Consider the following 22633-nt stretch of genomic DNA (forward strand, 5'->3'; position numbering starts at 1 on the left):
AACAGGCGCCGGAATGTGGCGACTAGGGGCTTTTCACAGTAACTTCATTTGAAGCCTACTTGTGACAATAATCGATTTTCATTTCATTTCAATTTCATTTTCATTTCATCTGGCCACACCCGAACAGGATGGGCCGTCAGAACATATGCTGGGCTTCCCCCCCCGATAAATGAATGGAGGGACCTCCTACCAAAGGAGCGCCAAGGGCTCAAAGACGCCATTAAACTGAAAATGATGGCAACGGTGAAAGTGGCGGTAGCAGAGGGACTGGTCCCCCTTCAAGCAGCGCTGGAAAAGATGGAGCGGTGTCTGGAGACACAGGAGGCGACTATCAGAGAACTTGAGATGGCCACGACCGACCAGAGCTACTGGACCGCCTCACAGAGACTGAGACGGCAAGGTTGGTGGCGACACAAGGGATACTGAGGGGAAGGTTGAGGACCAAGAGAATCGGTCGCACCACCAAAACCTTTCCATTGTGGACCTACTGGAGGATACCGAGGGCAGGAACCCTAAGGAGTACGCAGCTCAGGTGCTGGGCAAACTTGCTGGAGGGGAAAGCTTCCTGAAGCCCCCAGAAATAGACCGTGCTCACAGATCACTCCGGCCAAAGCTGAACGCCGGGGAGCAACCGCAGGCCATCAGCGCGAAACTGCATCGGGACCAAGACCGGGAAAAGATCCAAAAGTGGGCAAGACACACGCGGTCCTGTAAATGGAAGGGACACTCGATCCGTGTGTACCCGGACATTGGGGCAGACCTAGCCAAGCGCCGGGTGGAACTTAACACAGCAAGGTGACCCTTTGCAAGAACAACGTGTGGTTTGGGATGCTGAACCCTGCCAAACTCTGGGTGACTTTCCAGGTAGGGTGTACTACTTCACTGCACCGGCAGAAGCAGATACATTCGTGCACCAGCACGGGCTGGGAAGACAATGATACCAACAGTGAACCAGACCTCCACTCTCACCGGTTAAAAAACACAGGCGAGACTATTAGCGTGGGACTCACGTGCTTTGATTTCAATCTGACGATGAATCTCAGAAAGGAGGGTGTGAGAGCAGTAGGACACAGTAGGGGATTGGGGCGGGGGGGTGCAGAGGGGGAAGAGAAACGCAACGGTCGGTGGAAGGTGTGAATCGATCCGGTGGGGGGCTGAATTTACGGTGACGTGGATGGTTACTGACCAAGGGAGATGGTACGTCATGCTAAATGGTGTCTTGGAGGGGATGCCAGTGGTCCGTGTAAATGTGTACACTCCCAACTAGGATGAAGCGAAATTCACGAAGAAAACCATGGCGAAAATTCCCGACATAAACACACACCGACTCACCATGGGGAGGGGGGTGGGGGGGAAGACTTTAACTGCATATAGGACCCACAGACAGACAGATCAAACATGGCAAAGGAATTGAATGTTTTCATGAAACAGATGGGGGCAATGGACCCGTGGAGGTTCACACACCCAGGGGAGAACAAGTTCTCCTTCTCCCAGGTACACGGACTCTCTAGTGGGGAAAGTGGTGCTTCTAGGGGTAGTAGGAACGGAATACTCCACAATCGTAATCAATACTCCACACTACGTGGATGTGAAGTTGAAAATGAGCCGAGCACAGTGCCCCTCCCATGGCCCTCCTGGCCAATAAGGCATTCTGCAAACGGATTTCACAGACCATAGATGGGTACGTTCTGGGAGGCACTGAAAGCGGTGATAAGAGGGGAAATGATTGTGTACAAGACATGCAAAGATGGGAAGAAGGGGGGGCCAGGCAACAGCTGATCGACTCCATACTGGAGGTGGATCAGAGGTTCTGCCTCGACCGTGGAACTACATGCGGAGAGAAAAAAAACTACAGATCGACTTTGACCTGCTCTCCACAGGGAAAGCAGTACACCACCTCCGCCAGACACGGGGGATCTTTTACGAACATGGAGACAAAGCCAGCTGCTTGCTGGCTCACCAGCGGAGAAAGCAGGCAGCCATGAGGGAAATAGCTCCGGTTAGGGACGGCAGCAGTAGGCTAGTCGCCATGCCAGAAAGGATCAATAAAACATTTGCAATCATCGACCGTGGGCTGTACACCACCTAACCCCCCCAGGGTGACTTGGGGATGAAGCAGTTCCTTGACATACTGGACATGTCGTTTGTGGGGGAAGAAAAGAGATGGGGTCGAGAAGCACTATTAGAACTGAAAGAAGTCATGGAGAGCATCAACTCCATGCAGGCAGGGAAGACGGATTCCCGGCGGACTTCTACAAAAAAGTCCCTCCAGCATTGACCCCGCACGTGTGGGAGATGTTCGCCGACTCGCTATTAAGGGGCACATTCCGCCGCCTGTTCGGGTACACAGAAGGAGAATTCAGAATCTGAAGCAACAGTGTTAACCACTGTGCTACTGTGCCGCCCATCCGTTCAGCTCAAAAACCTCCTCCATAAGGCAACAAGGACGGTCCCCCAGAAACCGGAACACTCATTAGTAGAAGAACTGATAATTTGGTAGAAAATGGGAAAAAGGAGAATAAAAAAATATTTTATTTTTAAAAAAAAAAAGTAGAAGAACTGATGGACGCGGGCGATCTCGGGAAGGAGGAGGAGGTACTCTTCCCTCTGGATGAGACAAGGAAGAAATGGGAGGAGGAACTAGGCATTGAGATGGGGGAAGGGCTCTGGATTGAAGTACTACACAGGGCAAACCTCCACATGCGCAGGGCTGAGCCTAACGCAACTAAAAGCGGTGCACAGAGCACACCTAACCAGAACCCGAATGAGTGAGTACTTTCCGGAGGTGGAGGACAAATGTGCCAGGGAGGCTCGGCCAACCACACTGATGTGTTCTGGGCTTGCCCCAGACTTGTCGGGTACTGGAAGACCTTTTTTTTTGAGTTGATGTCCTGGGTTGTGGGAGTGAGGGTGGTGCCATGTCCATAAGTGGCAGTCTTCGAGGCTTCAGATCAGCTAGAACTCTTTGTGGGGAGGGGGGCCGAAGCCATAGCCTTTGCCTCCCTGATTGCTCACAAAGAGGCACGCAAAGAAAATGAGAAGGACAAGAGATAAAGCCGCAGGGGGCTAGTCCAAGGGCAAGCTGAAGCTCAAACTAAACTGTAAATAGACACTTGTAAATAATTGCTCTGGCCATACTGGGGATTGTAACCGATGTCTGCTGACTAAAGGTGGGACACGGCCACAGCAAGAGGGAAGCCTGTAAATATGTGTGCTGATTTCTCTTTTTTTCATTTGTCTTTTTGGCGTGGTTTTCTGGTATGTAATTTATGGATTGTGGAATAGTGAAAACCCAATAAAAACACTTCTTAAAAAGAAATTGCAGTGATATTGGTGGAACCTTGCTGTTCCAACCTGGTGTGGCCAGTTTTAAGACCATAAGACATAGGAGTGGATGTAAGGCCATTCGGCCCATTGAGCCCACTCCACCATTCAATCATGGCTGATTTCAACTCCATTTACCCGCTCTCTCTCCATAGCCCTTCATTCCTCGAGAAATCAAGAATATATCAACTTCTGTCTTAAAGACACTCAACGTCCCGGCTTCCACCGCCCTCTGTGGCAATGAATTCCACAGACCCACCACTCTGGCTGAAGAAATTTCTCCTCATCTCTGTTCTAAAGTCCTTTTATTCTAAGGCTGTGCCCCCGGGTCCTAGTCTCCCCTGCTAACGGAAACAACTTCCCTACATCCACCCTATCTAAGCCATTCATTATCTTGTAAGTTTCTATTAGATCTCCCCTCAACCTCCTAAACTCCAATGAATATAATCCCAGGATCCTCAGACGTTCATCGTATGTTAGGCCTACCATTCCTGGGATCATCCGTGTGAATTTCCGCTGGACCCGCTCCAGTGCCAGTATGTCCTTCCTGAGGTGTGGGGCCCAAAATTGCTCACAGTATTCTAAATGGGGCCTAACTAATGCTTTATAAAGCTTCAGAAGTACATCCCTGCTTTTATATTCCAAGCCTCTTGAGATAAATAACAACATTGCATTTGCTTTCTTAATTACGGGCTCAACCTGCAAGTTTACCTTCAGAGAATCCTGGACTAAGACTCCCAAGTCCCTTTACACTTCAGCATTATGAATTTTGTCACTGTTTAGAAAATAGTCCATGCCTCTTTTTTTTCCCAAAGTGCAAGAATTCGAACTTGCCCACGTTGAATTTCATCAGCCATTTCTTGGACCACTCTCCTAAACTGTCTAAATCTTTCTGCAGCCTCCCCACCTCCTCCATACTACCTGCCCCTCCACCTATCTTTGTATCATCGGCAAACTTAGCCAGAATGCCCCCAGTCCCGTCATCTAGATCGTTAATATATAAAGAGAACAGCTGTGGCCCCAACACTGAACCCTGCGGGACACCACTCGTCACCGGTTGCCATTCCGAAAAAGAACCTTTTATCCCAACTCTCTGCCTTCTGCCTGACAGCCAATCGTCAATCCATGTTAGTACCTTGCCTCGAATACCATGGGCCATTATTTTGCTCAGCAGTCTCCCGTGAGGCACCTTATCAAAGGCCTTTTGGAAGTCAAGATAGATAACATCCATTGGCTCTCCTTGGTCTAACCTATTTGTTATCTCTTTTGTGGGCAGGCACTGCATTGAGTTAGCAGACTTTAAACTGATGTAAAAGATCATGAATACTCCAATGTGAAGTGGTTGTGGCTGCAGCTTACTTGTATTTAAAATTATGCAGTCCTTAGCGAAGTTTCATTTTACTAAGATTACACTGGTGTCTGGGCAGAAATCATGCAAAAAACATTTTGTGCAATGATTGCTGTTTTGTACTCCAGTTTTACACTTTTGAATAATATCGGATTCAGATACTTTCTGTGACAAATAATTACTAGGTTTGGAACATATTTGTATTTACTGTTCAGAAATATTATGCTTTTCTCCATTTTCTTACAGGCAAATGTCCCATGTTGCATATTCCAGGATTTACCTATCCGGTGAAAGAATACATTTTGGAAGATGTCGTTGAGTTGCTCCAGTAAGTCAAGTTGTTAATGATTTGAGCAGGTTTTCTCTTTAGTTGTGACTGTAAAATGTTCTGTTCCTTCTGCTCAGTGTAGATATTAAGGTAGTCTGGGCAACGCACTCGTAAAAGCATTATATGATTCGACCAAGTCAACATGCTAAAAGAGAAATCCTGTTTGACAAATTTATTAGTGCGTTTGAGGATGAAACTAGTAGGATAGATAAATAGGAACCAGTAGGGGTAGTATACCTGGATTTCCAAAAGGCATTTGGTAAGATGCGCAGAAAAGGTTGACAGATGGAGTTGGGGGTAATATATTTGCACGGATAGTGGGTTGGTTGGTGCACAGGAAGCAGAGATTGGGCATAAAGGGAGCATTTTCAAGTTTGCAGGCAATGAATGCTGGAGTGCCGTAAAGGTCAGTGCTGTGGCTTCAGCTATTTACAATCTATGTTAATTACTTAACTGAAGTAATATATCTACGTTTGCTGATAATACCAAGCCAGGTGGAAAGATAAGCTGTGAGGAGGAAGCAAAGAGGCTACAAAGAGATATAGGCCGGTTAAATGAGTAGGGAACAAGATGGCAGATGGAGTATAAGGTAGGGAAACGTGAAGGTATTCACTTGGTTGTAAGAATAGAAAAGTAGAATATTTTTTTAAAGGTGAGAAATTTGTACGTGCCGATGTTCAAAGAGACTTGGGTGTGCTTGTACAAGGAACTCCTTAGCAGGCAAGCACAGGAAGCAATTAGGTTGGAAAATGGCATGTTGGGAGATATAAAGATGTCCTGTTACAATTGTACAGTTTTGGTGAGACCAAACCTCTCCAGATTTGTGCAGTTTTGGCCTCCGCACTTTTAAGAAAGGATATACTTGCATCGGAGGCAGTAACAGCGAAGGTTCACTAAATTGGTCTCTGGGATGAGGGGCTTGAACTATGAAGAAAGTAAATTGGGCTGATATTCTCTGGAGTTTGGAAGAATAGAAAATCCTGAAGGGGCTTGGTCGGATAGATGCTAACAGATTGTTCCCTCTGGTTGGAGAATCTAAAACTAGGGGGCACAGTCTCAGTAATAAGGGGCTAATCATTTAGGACTGAGATGAGGAGAAATTGCTTCTCCAAAGGGTTATGTATCCTTGGACTTCTCTACACCAAAAGGTTGTGGATGCTCCCTCATTGAATCTATTTAAGGCTGGGGAAGAGAGATTTTGACTCCCTTTCTCCGCCTCGCCATCTCAGCTATCCCCTTGCTATTCTCACTGCCCCCACCCCACTTTCTGGAGCTATGAATAGTGGTGTTCGAGGCTGACCAGGAATCTCTCCCACTCTTAACTGTTGGAAGGATTGGCAGATCGGTACACGGGACCTGTTTGACCATGTTATGAACGCACCTTCATTATACAGGTCATTGACAGTATTTCCTGGCCTTTTCCCTGACGCTTATTTGCATTTCAAATCAGGTATCATCCACAAAACCAAGAAATTCGGAGACCGTCCTCCAAGAGAAGGTTCATGCAAGGCTGCATGTTTCGACCGGAGAAAGAGCGAGTGGAAGAAGAATACCAACAACAGTGGCCTGAATATATGAGAGAGCTGCAAGGAAGGTATGCAAGCAACAGTGTAGACATTGGTCGGGCCATTTTTATTTCACACCAAGGTTCCATCCCTTAATGGATGCGATTTTGCCCCCGTTTTTGTTTTGAGCAACATGGGTGCAAAATCTCACGAGAATTGGAAAACGAACTTCTCGCCAGCAGGGCCTCGTTTTCTGATTTTCCCCACTCCTCGCTGACGCCGTAATGGGTCAGGAGCATTTAAATGTATTCAAAGGGCCTCCCCGCCATATGCTACGCCCCAGGTAAAGAACTGCCCCCTCGTCAACATCACGGCGAGGTTTACAACCGTTATTGAAAAACCAAAAGCTGTCTTTGGAAACCCGCCGGGGGCACAAAGGTGAGTATAGCCCCCTCCCCCCACCCTCCCTGGAGTGGGGTTGGGGGGTGGAACCACATTTGCACAGTGCCACCCTGGCAGTGTGAAGGATGGCCTTCTGGGGAGAGGGGGTTGCCCGTATTTTGGGGGCAGGGGTGGAGGCAGATGACCCTCCACATCAGTGGAGGGCTGGGAGTTTCTTTTTACCACAGATCAGTGCGCTCTTTAAAAAGGACGCCCCAATCTGTTCGGCCCTATCCGGCCCTGCCCCGCCAGCATGATGGAAACCATGTCCGCAGATTGTTGTGCACAGAGTGCCAGAGATTTTGGGGCTGTGCAACCAGAGAGCCACACACCGGTTTTCTCATCCCAGCCAGCACTCTGTGCACAAAATGCAAGATTTCACCTTGCGTTTCTTGGAGGATTCTGGTGCTTTCTGTCATCATGTCCATGCATTTTGGGATAATGCCATAATTTCCGGGACCCACAACGTGGAATTGTATCCTCGGACAATTCAGCATACTTCAGAGAACTTTCATTGCATTTCTCGATTAGAGCAAAGCTGAAGAGGCCCAGCGTGCCTCATCCTTTATTTTAGGGGGTCATGCTCTTCTGATGGACTAGCTCAGATCAGGAACTGTTCATCTATCAAGTTGTGGCTGTGCACTTCTATCTTACCATTTTCTGGAGATCCGAATCAATGCACCTATCTGCCAATGTTATATTGTACATTTATGAAATACTCTTTTTGAAGTAAGGTCCTAAATTGCCTTCCACCGCCTGAGAGGGCTGACTTTTACTCCAATCTATTTTGGAAATTGAGCCTTGTAGTTAGGTTTGAGCATCAAAAATGGCATTCAGGATTGGAAGGGTGCTGCCAGGCATCAGTCAGTGATCCTCAAAAGTCCCATGTGTGGCTCACTGAATCTCTGGCTGGGAGAGCAGTGTAGCATGTTTCTGAGAAAACATTTGAAGAGGAACAAGCAAAAGTAACAGAGAAGTCCTTGGGAAACATAGGAAACTTTCAAATATACCACTCCATCACTTTCAGCCGCCATCTCCATTACATTAATATATAGGCTATCTTGTGGTGTTGCATCTGTTCATGATGTGCAATACTGTTGATGAGATATGACCATAATAAACTCAACAGCTCAATCTCACTATTAATTGTTGCCTTAAATTGTTAGCATACTTTGTGTCATTTTGGACCACTTCATTATAGAGAAAAGAGCTTGGATTTGCCAGTAGGATGCCAGGACTGGAAAACTATAGTTCCCAGCAGAGAATTTGTACTACTGGGAACTATTTCCATTGGAAGAAAGAAGGCTGAGAGAAGATTTAATACAGTGGTGGACAACCTGCAGCCCAGGGGCCCATCAAGGTTCTGAGTGCTGTTACGACACCCTGGGCTAGTGCGTGGTCAATTCCAGCCCCACTTGACCTGAAGTCGCAACACAATTGAAATTTTGTTACACCAGAAATCTTTGGTCTTTGGCTGCCCAATAACTATAGTCACCAGGTTTGTAAATTTAAACACAATGAAAAATTAAGCAGGGAACAAATACAATTGTCTAATTTCTAACCTCGCCCGCCCTCTATGCACTCAAGACCGACACACAGAGGGGAACGAGGGGTATAGAAAATAATACTAAAAGGATAAAAGTCTCTGTTACAAATGAACGTCTTTCAGTTAGATTTTATTGCAGTCTGGGCTCCAGTCTTTGTTTTCAGTCTGTAATGGTTTTCATTGTAGATTCATCAGGGTCTCGGGACTCTCTGCAGACTCAGAAACCGCAGGCAGGAAACCTTTGAAAGAGAGAGAGAAACAGACAGCCTCTCCTCTTGGCATCCGTTAGCCTTCTTCCGGGTTCTCTGAAAACCCCACCTGGCATGACCCAATCGCTGTCTTATTACTGGGCAGAATATAGTGCCTGGCCAATCCATTGGCCACCAGCCAACCAATCACATCAAATCTCTCCAATCCCTTGGGTGCCATAAAATCTGAGTTCTTCTGTTCGAAATCTAAGCCTTCATAGCACAGTGTACTATTTTGCAAGTTTTGAGTTCTTCACTTCCCATGCTCAACTTGAAGGTATATCTCTATTGAAGATCCATGGTCCAAAAAACGATAAGTCAAATAGGTGAATCAATAGGAAGGGCCCTTGCATTGCAGCCCACATTGACTGTTGCCCACGCGATGGGTTTCCACATTCGGCTGGTTTCTAACCATGTTTTTTTTCCAACCGGTATTGTCAAGTTACTGGAGTACAGGTTGAGCATCCCTTATCTGAAATATGTGGGGCCAAGTGCGCATCGGATTTGGAATTTTTGGTATTTCGGAATATATGAAATGAAATGAAAATCGCTTATTGTCACAAGTAGGCTTCAAATGAAGTTACTGTGAAAAGCCCCTAGTCGCCACATTCCGGCGCCTGTTGGGGAGGCTGGAACGGGAATTGAACCGTTCTGCTGGCCTACCTTGGTCTGCTTTCAAAGCCAGCTCTTTAGCCCTGTGCTAAACCAGCTATTAAACCAGTGTTAATGTGATATGTTAACATATGTGATATAATGTGATAATGCGCATGTGCGGTGTGTTGGCAGCTGCCCATCGCCCGGGAACCTTCCCAGAGCTTTGTGGGATTTCCCATTCGTGACATCATGCCGCCGCTCGATTAAAAAGTGTGGATTTTGGTATATGGGGGATTTCGGATAAGGGATGCTCAACCTGTAAAAGGAAAATTCAAGAACTGAGTAAAATCAAGACTAAAAATTAAATTGGGATAAAATAAAGAATTGGATAAAAAGGCAACCGACACGGGTGCATACGTTTGGAGGTTGTTTTGATGTGCGAATTAGCTTAATAGCAGGAAAACAAGTGCTTACTTACCTCAGTGACTAGGGGGTTGAACAATGGTGTAAAGAAATTGGTTTCAGAACCGTAGATGAGATGAGTTCGAAGTGGAGAGATTGGAAAATAATACACACCTAAAAGCCTGATCCAAGGTATTAGTAAGGTGGAATAACCTCAAAGGGAAGAAGCAATATGTCCATAGCAAGGTGACTGAATACAGTAAGAGAGGAGCAACTACTGCTACACCCAGCTAGAGAACGCAAGCCTCCAGAACACAAGTTAATGCTGAAAGCTGCTGTTTTGAAAACTCTCAATCGGAAGGAGCGTTATGCTGAACTGAAGAAAGGTTATCCCAAATTGGAAGATAACTTATGCGCGGTGACTATATGCCGGATTTAGCTCATAGAAAGAAGAGATTTACGAGGATGCTACCAGAACTTGATGGTCTGAGTTATAAGGAGAGGCTGGATAGGCTGGCATATTTTTCCCTGGAGCGTAGGTGGCTTAGGGGTGATCTTATAGAGGGCTACAAAATAATGAGCATCGATAAGGTAGATAGTCAACATCCTTTCCCAAAGGTAGAGGAGTCTAGAACTCGAGGGCATAGGTTTAAGGTGAGAGGGGAGAGATACAAAAGAGACCAGAGGGGAAATTATTTTACAGCGAGGGTGGAGAGCATCTGGAACGGGCTGCCAGAGGCAGTGGTAGAGGCGGGTACAATTTTGCAGAGTGGTAAGAGGAAATTACTTCACATAAGAGGGGAGAAGCAAGGACTTCTTTGTCGCAGGGAGCGGTTGAGGCAAGACACCATTGAATATTTGGATAAGTTACAGACCCGTGGGCAGACAAATTATTTTGGATTATTCTTACAAAGAAGCCAGTTTGAGGCCAATGGCCTCATTCTGTGCTATTAACTTGTACGGTTCTGTATGTTTTTCACAATTCTGATGGGCCCACAACAAAAATCCACTCGCCATTCACCAATCTGATTTCCTGAAATGCTGGTGGCAACAGTAGACGTTAAGTTGGCTGTGATTTCATTCACTCCTTCCCCTCCATGCTGCTCAGTCGGCTCACCAAACCCGCAGGAAGACATTTGTTGCTCCCGTTTATGACCAGCACATGATGTGAGAATATTGAAATTGCTAGTCAGTTATTTATGAAAAGTATATGAACCTTTGGCATAAATGTATTCCAGAAGCACACTTAAAGGAGCATGAGCTAACAGCCTTGAGCACTGAAGACCTTGTTTGATTTCCATTAACATTCCTCTTCTCTCATAGGTATTCCGACAGCACGATTGAAGCCTTGGAAATTCTGCATGATGATGATAAAATAGACCTTCATTTGATTGTGGCTCTCATAAGGCATATTGTTTTAAATGCGGAGGTAAGTTTTTTTTTCAACTAGAAGCTGATGAACATTTTAATTGGTTGACGGGTAGAAAGCACACAGTAAATGTCGGTGAGCCTATATTGTAGTGTCAGGAGAACTATTGACCATATCTCTTTCTCCAGCTTCTGCCCAACTAAAGCAAATTTTGATATTATTTGACCCATTATTGGCGGTTGTAGCTTTGGTTTTTCAGGCCAGTCCAACCACTAGCTTTCACTCTAGCATATTGGCTAAATACTCAGAATGCATCATCTCTTTCTGATGGGGCGTGCACATGAGCTATTACTTGACATAACCCTGGGTTTTTGTTCACGATTGTTTCACCTCGGGAGGTTGGTATTGAAACTCTAGGAAGGCTGCATCCATAGGAGATGTAACACTTTCATCCTCATTTTCTGGGAATGCCTATTATGCTCGTGTTTGTGATCCTGTGCACCTCGAGGTAATTAATCCTCTTTGTAAGCGCATTGCCAGGGAAATACTTTGCTAAGTGGTTCATGAAATGTATATCATCAATTACTGAGCTGAAGGTTTTCTCAGTCAATTCGAGAACGTGTTCAGCCAAACGGTGCCTGACATTTTGGCTTGAGTCAAAAAGTTTATTGTAACACCGTAAAACAAGATGTGGAGATGCCGGCGTTGGACTGGGGTGAGCACAGTAAGAAGTCTTACAACACCAGGTTAAAGTCCAACAGGTTTGTTTCAAACACTAGCTTTCGGAGCACTGCTCCTTCCTCAGGTGAATGAGGAAGGAGCAGTGCTCCGAAAGCTAGTGTTTGAAACAAACCTGTTGGACTTTAACCTGGTGTTGTAAGACTTCTTACCGTAAAACAAGACGAGGTGTTTTTCCTCGCCTGCACACGCACACACTATGCCTTCAGCTTCACTGGGTACTACTTTCCATCTAAAACTAAAGGTGGACTTTGGTCTCAGAGAGACATCAGTTTAAATGATGAACTGTTCACACCAATTCATTGCTTGAGGATAAGAGATTGAGCGTGTTAGATTATCTCCCTGTGACACATTCTCGTTCTTTATTAAAATCAATTTTTTGCCTTTTAATTGCTGCTTTCCTGTCCTCATTCTCTACTTCTCATTCAAGTGAAAGTATTTTATACACTTGTTTAAAAATATCCTCAAAGGCCCAACTCGCATCTGTTCAAAAGGATTAGCGACCATAAGACATGGGAGCCGAAGTCAGCCATTCGGCCCTCGGGTCTGCTCTGCCATTTAATAATAATCGCTTATTGTCACAAGCATTTAATCATCTGATATAATCCTCGACTCCATTTTTTCTGCCTTATCCCCATAACTCTTAATTAAAGATTGATCAATGATCTGATTACTGATGCAGAGCAGTACCAGGAATGGCACTGCTTTAACATAGTTTAAATGTAGCGTCTTCATATTGAGGGGAGAGGAGTTGATTTTGCTGGTCTTGGATGTAACCTGCTGTTGCTATCTGACTATTTAGTGAACTAGTCCTCACGAGTTAATTTTCTGATATGTGCTATCTAATGATATGACCCATCTATTTTTCCACTAATTATATTTTATCGTGCTAAATGAGAATCGAATTCAGTTTTTCAAACAAAACAACAGTCTGGAAATGCAAAAGCAGATGTCAGATGTCCATATGGCACGGTAGCCCAGTGGTTAGCACTGTTGCTTCACAGCGCCAGGGTCCCTGATTTGATTCCCAGCTTGGGTCACTGTCTGTATGGAGTTTGCATGTTCTCCCAATGTCTGCGTGGCTTTCCTCCGGGTGCTCCGGTTTCCTCCCACAAGTCCCAAAAGACGTGCTGTTAGGTGAATTGGACATTCTGAATTCTCCCTCTGTGTACCCGAACAGGCGCCGGAATGTGGCGACTAGGGGATTTTCACAGTAACTTCACTGCAGTGTTACTTCTGACAATAATTTAAAAAAAAGATTATTCAGCGATCATGAGGCTGACAGCTTGTTGTTGAATCCCAACTGGTTCGTGAATGGTCCGCAGGAACCTGCAGCCTTCACTGATCTAGGCTGTATATGATTCCAGTTCCAGACGAAGGTTGCTTGCCTCTAAACTTTCCACTCAAGCAACCGAGCAACCATTCAATTGACCAAGGGCAGCCAGTGATGAACAACGAATACCAGCCTTCCCAGTGATGCCTATGTCCCTGGGGTAATTGAAAATAAGAGCATTTCAGAGACCTGGAACAATACACCAAATAATAACCGTTTAAAAATAACTTTGTGCTTTAAAAATTAGAATCATAGAATTTACAGTGCAGAAGGAGGCCATTCGGCCCACAAGTCTGCACTGGCTCTTGGAAAGAGCACCCTACCCAATCCCACACCCCCACCCTATCCCCATAACCCAGTAACCCCACCCAAACTAAGGGCAATTTTGGACACTAAGGGCAATTTAGCATGGCCAATCCACCTAACCTGCACATCTTTGGACTGTGGGAGGAAACCGGAACACCCGGAGGAAACCTACACACACGGGGGGGGGAACGTGCAGACTTCCACAGACAGTGACCCAAGCCGGGAATCGAACCTGGGACCCTGGAGCTGTGAAGCATTTGTGCTGATTCTACAAATTATGAAAAGCTGACCTACAGGTGTTGATGGAAATGTATTTTTGCTTGTGACGTTAATTAAGTTTCAGCACTTCTCTCGATTTTAATGATGCTCATTTTCCCCCCGTTTGCTCAAGAGTGATGAGAAAATTGTCAACTGCCGAGATGTAAAATACAGAGTTCAACAGTGTGCTCGCACCTTCCTGAAATGATCTTTGCTGCAGTTATTTAAATGGATGCATCACACTCAGCCTCCAGCCTTTGCATTTCTGCACAATAATGAATGTTAACTGTATGTCAAAGCAGCTTTAAGACCCATCAATATCATTCGATTGAGGGGCTAAACTGTTTCCGATCCTATTAAAAATATTGAACTTCTGAACTCTGCAGCCACGATTGTATGTGGGCCTCCCAACTTATTTTGGTGCAAATCACATAACCAAGGAAACAAAATGATAGGATCACTACAGTGCAGAAGGAGGCCGTTCGGCCCATCGGGTCTGCACCAACCCTCTGAAAGAGCACCCTACATGGGCCCACACCCCCACCCTATCCCCGTAACCTCCACCTCATACTTTTTGACACTAAGGGGCAATTTAGCACGGCCAATCCACCTAACCTGCACATCTTTGGACTGGGAGGAAACCAGAGCACCCGGAGGAAACCCACGCAGACACGGGGAGAACGTGCAAAATCCACACAGGCAGTGACCCAACGCTGGAATTGAACCCGGGTCCCTGGCGCTGTGAGGCATCAGGGCTAACCACTGTGCCACCATGCCAAGGGACAAATTAAAGTCTCTTCAAGGGATTCTACCTTAAACAACAACAGGTCACTAATGAAACTCCAAACATCAGAACCAAAATGTGAGTAAGGGAGTTGATGAGGTACCCCAGTCCCTGCGATTGTGCACTTCCAAAAGAGAACAATTACAATCAATCAGTGGAAGCTCGAAATGCTGATGGTGTTTAATGAGCATTTATAGACAGAACCAGGTGGCACTTTTAGTGTTATATTGATATTTTTGTTTGGAGAGGAGTCATGGAGAAGCTACGATCCAAGCCAAATGCGTTTTGTCTCTTTCACTGCAAATGTTGTCCCCTTTAACTTCCAAACGTGATGGGTGGAACTGCGGATAGGAACTATGATCACTGGGTGGTAGCCCCATGCATCAGAGGGAGGGACTTTGGATTCTTATTGAGACCAATCTATCTTCCATCAGTTTATTTTCACCTTTCTGTTGATTTCTTCTAAAATTTCACTGCTGTGAGTAAACATGTTCTGTGACTCAGAATAATGTTACGAGCTAGGGGCGGCATTGTGGGTCAGTGGTTAGCACTGCTGCCTCACGGCACTGAGGACCCGGGTTCGATCCCAGCCCTGGGTCACTGTCCATGTGGAGTTTTCACATTCAACCCCGTGTCTGCGTGGGTCACACCAAGATGTGCCTGGTAGGTGAATTGGCCATGCTAAATTGCCCCTTAATTGGAAAAAAAGAGAATAATCTCACAAGCTTCAATTTATGGAATCCCCACATTGCAGATGGAGGCCATTCAGCCTAACCAGTCTGCATGCACCCTACGAAAGAGCATCCCAACCAGGCCCACGCCCCTGGCCCATCCCCGCCACCCTGTAACCTAATCTACACATCTTTGGACTGTGGGAGGGAACCGGAGAACCCAGAGGAAATCCACGCAGACACGGAGAGAATGTGCAGACTCCGCACAGTGACCCAAGGATGGAATCGAACCCTGGCGCTGTGAGGCAGCAGTGCTGACCACCTGTGCTACCCTTTGTGCCTTCCATCATGGTCATTTTGGGTCTCTAACAAAGGTTTAATATAAACGGTGGTTAAATGATCTGTAATTTCTATAGAATGGTTTAATGATGTTTCTCCTTTATCGCACTCGGTAAACACCATGCTCAGGCTACAAATATTGTCCTGGAACCACTGAGCATTTGTTGTTTGACTTACTGCTGTTTGGAAGAAAATGCTCTGTGGTGTGAATATAATATATATATATATATATATATATATATAAATATTATATACCAGTGAGATGTTCTAGCTATTGATTTATTTGCTCTGTGGTGTGTGCTGCTTTGCTCATGCTGGGTTTCCAAAACTATTGCAGACCGTCAAATATGTCAGTCTAGTAATCTTTATCAGCATTTGTTTTTATTTGCGATTAACCAAACAATGTAGTCAGCAAAAATGTCACTTAATTTGCAGGAGGGTGCCATTTTAGTCTTCCTCCCTGGCTGGGACAATATCAGCACCTTGAATGACCTTCTGACTGCACAAACCATGTTCAAATCAGGTAACAGTATTGCACTGCCATTTTCTGATGTGAGAGAATTATTTCTGAAGTGTGGTTAAACCCTGAACTCTTTCTGCCAATGAAATGCCATTTTGGGTGCATCGCAGAGGGAAGGAAGTATTTAGGTCAAGTGCAGGTTCCCACCTGACATGCCAAAGACAAACAGTAGAAGATCCCCTTAGAAGGAAATGGTTCATGTCAATTGGACTTGGCACTGGCTGCGCTGTAACTCCAGCTTAGTGAGATGCTCTATTTCAAAGCTTCCCTGAGGGAGAAGGGAGCGGTTTGTTGGATCTCAAACCTGAAATGTTGTTGTTAATATTTTAAGAGTTGTTTTCCAGCTTGACGGAACCAGATGGTCCCATTATCATCTTATTGCTTGTGTGTGTCAGAGCACCTATTTGTCGAAATTCTGTATTCTCTTCAAGGTGACACACAGACTCTGGGACTGTGACGACGATGTGATTGCACAGTTGACACTGGATTGTATTAGAACTTGGACCGTGTGTCATCGACTGCTGTCTGTCGGTGATGGCTGACAGAATGTGACCGAAGGGTAGTTGGTACTCACCGTGTCCTGTCACTTTTTCAGTGGATTTCAAAGAGGACCAGTCATGGATTAGCTTTCCTTTTGATATGAAATACAGTTCCTTGCTAGAAACATCAAATAATAGCAAGTTATATCGCAGTGCCTACATTTCAAAATACTTCATAGGGTGCAATGTGCTTTGGGATCCTGAGTTGGTGCTGAAACATACAAGCTTTTTCTCTTTCTCTTGTTTCCTCCCACACCTGTCCCCTGCATCGCGTCACTAAGCTGGTGTTCCAGTGAAGCCCCTCCCACATCTCCATTGCCGCCCCCTCCCCGTTTCCTTTTCACCCCCTCCCCGTCTCCCTTTTCGCCCCCTCCCCGTCTCCCTTTTCGCCCCCTCCCCGTCTCCCTTTTCGCCCCCTCCCCGTCTCCCTTTTCGCCCCCTCCCCGTCTCCCTTTTCGCCCCCTCCCCGTCGCCCTTTTCGCCCCCTCCCAGTCTCCCTTTTCGCCCCCTCCCCGTCTCCCTTTTCGCCCCCTCCCCGTCTCCCTTTTCGCCCCCTCCCCGTCTCCCTTTTCGCCCCCTCCCCGTCTCCCTTTTCGCCCCCTCCCCGTCTCCCTTTTCGCCCCCTCCCCGTCTCCCTTTTCGCCCCCTCCCCGTCTCCCTTTTCGCCCCCTCCCCGTCTCCCTTTTCGCCCCCTCCCCGTCTCCCTTTTCGCCCCCTCCCCGTCTCCCTTTTCGCCCCCTCCCCGTCTCCCTTTTCGCCCCCTCCCCGTCTCCCTTTTCGCCCCCTCCCCGTCTCCCTTTTCGCCCCCTCCCCGTCTCCCTTTTCGCCCCCTCCCCGTCTCCCTTTTCGCCCCCTCCCCGTCTCCCTTTTCGCCCCCTCCCCGTCTCCCTTTTCGCCCCCTCCCCGTCTCCCTTTTCGCCCCCTCCCCGTCTCCCTTTTCGCCCCCTCCCCGTCTCCCTTTTCGCCCCCTCCCCGTCTCCCTTTTCGCCCCCTCCCCGTCTCCCTTTTCGCCCCCTCCCCGTCTCCCTTTTCGCCCCCTCCCCGTCTCCCTTTTCGCCCCCTCCCCGTCTCCCTTTTCGCCCCCTCCCCGTCTCCCTTTTCGCCCCCTCCCCGTCTCCCTTTTCGCCCCCTCCCCGTCTCCCTTTTCGCCCCCTCCCCGTCTCCCTTTTCGCCCCCTCCCCGTCTCCCTTTTCGCCCCCTCCCCGTCTCCCTTTTCGCCCCCTCCCCGTCTCCCTTTTCGCCCCCTCCCCGTCTCCCTTTTCGCCCCCTCCCCGTCTCCCTTTTCGCCCCCTCCCCGTCTCCCTTTTCGCCCCCTCCCCGTCTCCCTTTTCGCCCCCTCCCCGTCTCCCTTTTCGCCCCCTCCCCGTCTCCCTTTTCGCCCCCTCCCCGTCTCCCTTTTCGCCCCCTCCCCGTCTCCCTTTTCGCCCCCTCCCCGTCTCCCTTTTCGCCCCCTCCCCGTCTCCCTTTTCGCCCCCTCCCCGTCTCCCTTTTCGCCCCCTCCCCGTCTCCCTTTTCGCCCCCTCCCCGTCTCCCTTTTCGCCCCCTCCCCGTCTCCCTTTTCGCCCCCTCCCCGTCTCCCTTTTCGCCCCCTCCCCGTCTCCCTTTTCGCCCCCTCCCCGTCTCCCTTTTCGCCCCCTCCCCGTCTCCCTTTTCGCCCCCTCCCCGTCTCCCTTTTCGCCCCCTCCCCGTCTCCCTTTTCGCCCCCTCCCCGTCTCCCTTTTCGCCCCCTCCCCGTCTCCCTTTTCGCCCCCTCCCCGTCTCCCTTTTCGCCCCCTCCCCGTCTCCCTTTTCGCCCCCTCCCCGTCTCCCTTTTCGCCCCCTCCCCGTCTCCCTTTTCGCCCCCTCCCCGTCTCCCTTGCCGCCCCCTCCCCGCCTCCCTTGCCGCCCCCTCCCCGCCTCCCTTGCCGCCCCCTCCCCGCCTCCCTTGCCGCCCCCTCCCCGCCTCCCTTGCCGCCCCCTCCCCGCCTCCCTTGCCGCCCCCTCCCCGCCTCCCTTGCCGCCGCCTCCCTTGCCGCCCCCTCCCCGTCTCCCTTGCCGCCCCCTGTCAGGTTGATCAGGGGCGCTGCCAGACTGACAATGCTAGGGTGCCTGGGTGACTGGCTGGCACTGTCAGGTTTGGGAGGCCTTGGCAGGTAGAGGACGGTGTGGTGATGGGGTGTTCGAGGGGGGCCTTTATAAGATTGGGGGGGGGGTGGTCTGGGGGTCTGGTGTGGGGAGAGGTGAGGGGCGGTCACTAAAGCAGACGGGGGCCTGAAAGTCTAGGGTAGGGAGGGAGGGAGAGAGAGAGAGAGAGGGGCAGCCTTCCAAGATGGCGTCCCAATCTGTGAGGTGCTCACCAGCAAGGAATCCCTCTAAGTGTGGCCTTGGCGGAGAGAATCACCTCGACTCCAAAAAAGCTAGCGGTACCGTTGGGTAGCAGAGCCGAGAAGGGCTCACTCTACGTGCCGTTCAGTGGACTGTAAATACATTCCAGTGATTCACGCTTATCAATCTCTGTTAGTGAAGTACATTTCCTTGGGCATGCTGAACAGTTTAATCTCACAAACTACACTTAATAACGTGGTGATAAGAGTCATATAGTGAAGAAAAGGCCCTTCACAGCTGCGCCGCTCAAAAACAACCACCTCACTATTCTAATCCCATTTTCTAGCACTTGGCCTTGTATGCCTTCGTATCGCAAGTGCATATCTAAATATTTCTTAAATGTTATGGCGGCTTCTGTCTCCACCACCCTTTCAGACAGCGAGTTCCAAACTCCCATCACCCGCTGGGTAAAAATGTTTTCCTTCACATCCCCTCTTCTGAACCTATGCCCCTTACCTTAAATCTATGTCTCCTGGTCGTTGCCGCAACCACCAAGGGGAAGCGTTTCTTTTTTTCAATTCATTTACGGGATGTGGGCGTCGCTGGTTAGGCCAGCATTTATTGCCCATCCCTTTTGCCCTTCAGAAGCTGGGGGTGAGTTGCCTTCTCGAACTGCCGCAGTCCTTCGGGTGTAGGTACACCCACTGTGCTGTTAGGGAGTGTTCCAGGATATTGCCCCAGTGACAATGAAGGAACGGTGATATATTTCCAAGTCAGGGTGATGAGTGACTTGGAGGGGAACCTCCATGGCGGGGTTCCCAGGTATCTGCTGCTCTTGTCCTTCTAGATGGCAGTGGTCGTGGGTTGGAAGGTGTTGTCTAAGGAACCTTGGTGAGTTACTGCAGTGCATCTTGTAAATGGTACAGTGGCTGCCACTTCGTCTGGTGGAGGGTTTGAGTGTTTGCGGAAGGGGGAAACAATCAAGCGGGCTGCTTTGTCCTGGATGTTGTTGAGATTCTTGTGTCGCTGGAGCTGCACTCATCCAGGCAAGTGGAGAGTATTCCATTACTCTCCTGACTTGTGCCTTGTAGATGGTGGACAGGCTTTGGGGGGTCAGGAGAAGAGTTACTCGCCATAGGATTCCTTTTTACAAATACATTTCGAGTAACCAATTCATTTTTTTCCAATTGAGGGGCAATTTAGTGTGGCCAATCCACCTAGCCTGCACATCTTTAGGTTGTGGGGGCGAAACCCATGCAAACACGGGGAGAATGTGCAAACTCCACACGGACAGTGACCCAGGATTAGGATCGAACCTGGGACCTCGCGCTGTGAGGCAGCAGTGCTAACCGCTGTGCCATCGTGCTGCTCTGCTGTAGAATTCCTAGTCTGTGACCTGCCCTGGTCGCCACAGTATTAATGTGGCGAGGCCAGTTCAGTTTCTGATCAATGGTAACCCCCCAGGATGTTTATTGTGATGGATCAGCGATGGTAATGTCATGGGGTGATGGTTAAATCTTCTCTTGTAGGACATGGTCATTGCCTGGCACTTGTCTGGCGCAAATGTAACTTGCCACTTCCCAGCCCAAGTCTGGATATTGTCCAGGTCTTGCTGCATTTGGACATGGACTGCTTCATCATCTGAGGAGTCACAACTGGTGCTGAACATTGTGCAGTCATCCAAGGGAGGTCATTGATGAAGCAGCTGAAGATGGTTGGGCTAAGGATACTACCCTGAGGAACTCCTGCAGTGATGTCCGGGAGCTGAGATAATTGAACTCCAACTACCACAACCATCTTCCTTTGGCAGATATTCAGCCAGCAGAGAGTTTTCCCCCTGATTCCCATTGACTCCAGTTTAGCTAGGGCTCCTTGATACCATACTCGGTCAAATGCTGACTTGATGCCATGCGCCGTCACTCTCATCTCACCTCTGGCATTCAGCTCTTTTGTCCATGTTTGGTGGAACCCAAACTGAGTATCTGTGAGCAAGTTATTGCTGAGAATGTGTCACTTGATGGGACTGTTGATGACTCCTTCCATCACTTGCTGAAGATGGAGAGTAGACTAACAGGGCGGTAATTGGCTGGGTTGGATTTGTCCTGTTTCTTGTGTACAGGGCACACCTGGGCAACTTTGCACATTGCTGGGTAGCTGCCAGTGTTGTAGCTGTATTGGAACAGCTTGGCTAGGAGCGTGACAAGTTCTGGAGCACAACTCTTCAGTACTATTGCTAGGATATTGTCTTTGCAGTATCCAGTGCCTTCAGACGTTTCTTGATATCACGTGGAGTGAATCGTATTGGCTGAAGACTGACATCTGTGATGCTGGGGACCCCTGGAGGAGACCAAGATGGATCATCCACTTGACACTTCCGCCTGAAAATTGTTGCAAATGACTTTGTCTTGTCTTTTGCACATATGTACTGGACTCCTCCATCATTGAGTTGTTTAATTGTCCACCCCCATTCATGACTGGATGTGGCAGCACTGCAGAGCTTAGATCTGATGCGTTCGTTGTGGAATCGCTTAGCTTTCCTATTACTTGCTTCTGCTGTTTGGCACACATGTAGTCCTGTGTCGTAGCTTCACCAGGTCTGCACCAAATTTTTCGGTATGCCTGATGTTGCGCCTGGCATGCTCTCCTGCACTCTTCATTGAACCAGGGTTGATCCCCTGGCTTGATGTTAATGGCAGAGTGGGGGGTATGCCGGGCCATGAGGTTGCAGATTTTAGTTGAATACAATTCTGCTGCTGCTGATGGCCCACAGCACCTCATGGATGCCCAGTCTTGAGTTGCTAGATCTGTTCGAAGTCTATCCCATTCAGCATGGTGGTAGTGCCACTCAACACGATGGAGGTTATAATAATATGATTAAAATCGCTTATTGTCACAAGTAGGCTTCAGTGAAGTTACTGTGAAAAGCCCCTAGTCGCCACATTCCGGCGCCTGTTCGGGGGGGCCGGTACAGGAATTGAACCCGCGCTGCTGGCATTGTTCTGCATTTCAAGCCAGCTGTTTAGCCCTCTGTGCTAAACCAGCCCCTCCTTCATGTAAAGATGGGACTTTGTCTCCACAAGGACTGTGCGGTCACTTCTACTGATACTGTCATGGACAGATGCATCTGCAGCAGGCAGGTTGGTAAGGGTGAGGTCAAGTATGTTTTTCCCTTTTGTCTCCCTCAGCCCTGCTGCAGTCCCAGTCCAGCAGCTATGTCCTTTAGGACCTGGCCAGTTCGGCCTGTGGTGGTATTACCGAGCAACTCTTGGTGATGGACAGTGAAGTTCCCCCACCCAGAACATATTCTGTGCCCCACCCTCAGTGCTTCCTCCAAGTGGTGTTCAACATGGAGGAGCACTGACTCATCAGCTGATGGTGGCCGGTTCGTGGTAATCAGCAGCAGGTTCCTTTGCCCATGTTTAATCTGAAGCCATGCGACTTCATGAGGTCCAGAGTCAATGTTGAGGAATCCCAGGGCTTTTTACAACAATCGACAATGTTTTCATGGTCACCATTAGACTTTTAATTCCAGATATTTGTATTGAGTTTAAATTCCATCACCTGCCGTGGTGGAATTCAAACTCGGGTCCCCATTTCATTATCAAACTGTCTCTTACTAGTCCAGCGACAATACCAGTATGCCACCCCCTCTCCTGTCTACAGGAATGGTATTAAGGGATATGGAGCCAAGAGGTGTGGATGGAGTTGGAATATGATCAACCATGATCTCATTGAA

General features: G+C 48.2%; 1 protein-coding gene across 1 annotated transcript in view; it reads left to right on the forward strand.

The window, feature by feature from the left end:
* dhx36 (DEAH (Asp-Glu-Ala-His) box polypeptide 36) overlaps positions 1-22633 on the forward strand; it is a 93158-nt gene that overhangs the window by 25409 nt on the left and 45116 nt on the right. Inside the window, 4 exon segments of the mRNA XM_072473797.1 lie at positions 4919-5000; positions 6451-6594; positions 11060-11165; positions 15970-16057. Coding sequence (XP_072329898.1) covers positions 4919-5000; positions 6451-6594; positions 11060-11165; positions 15970-16057 — 420 coding nt within the window.

The sequence above is a fragment of the Scyliorhinus torazame genome, chromosome 14, assembly GCF_047496885.1.
Source record: "Scyliorhinus torazame isolate Kashiwa2021f chromosome 14, sScyTor2.1, whole genome shotgun sequence".
Lineage (NCBI taxonomy): Eukaryota > Metazoa > Chordata > Chondrichthyes > Carcharhiniformes > Scyliorhinidae > Scyliorhinus > Scyliorhinus torazame.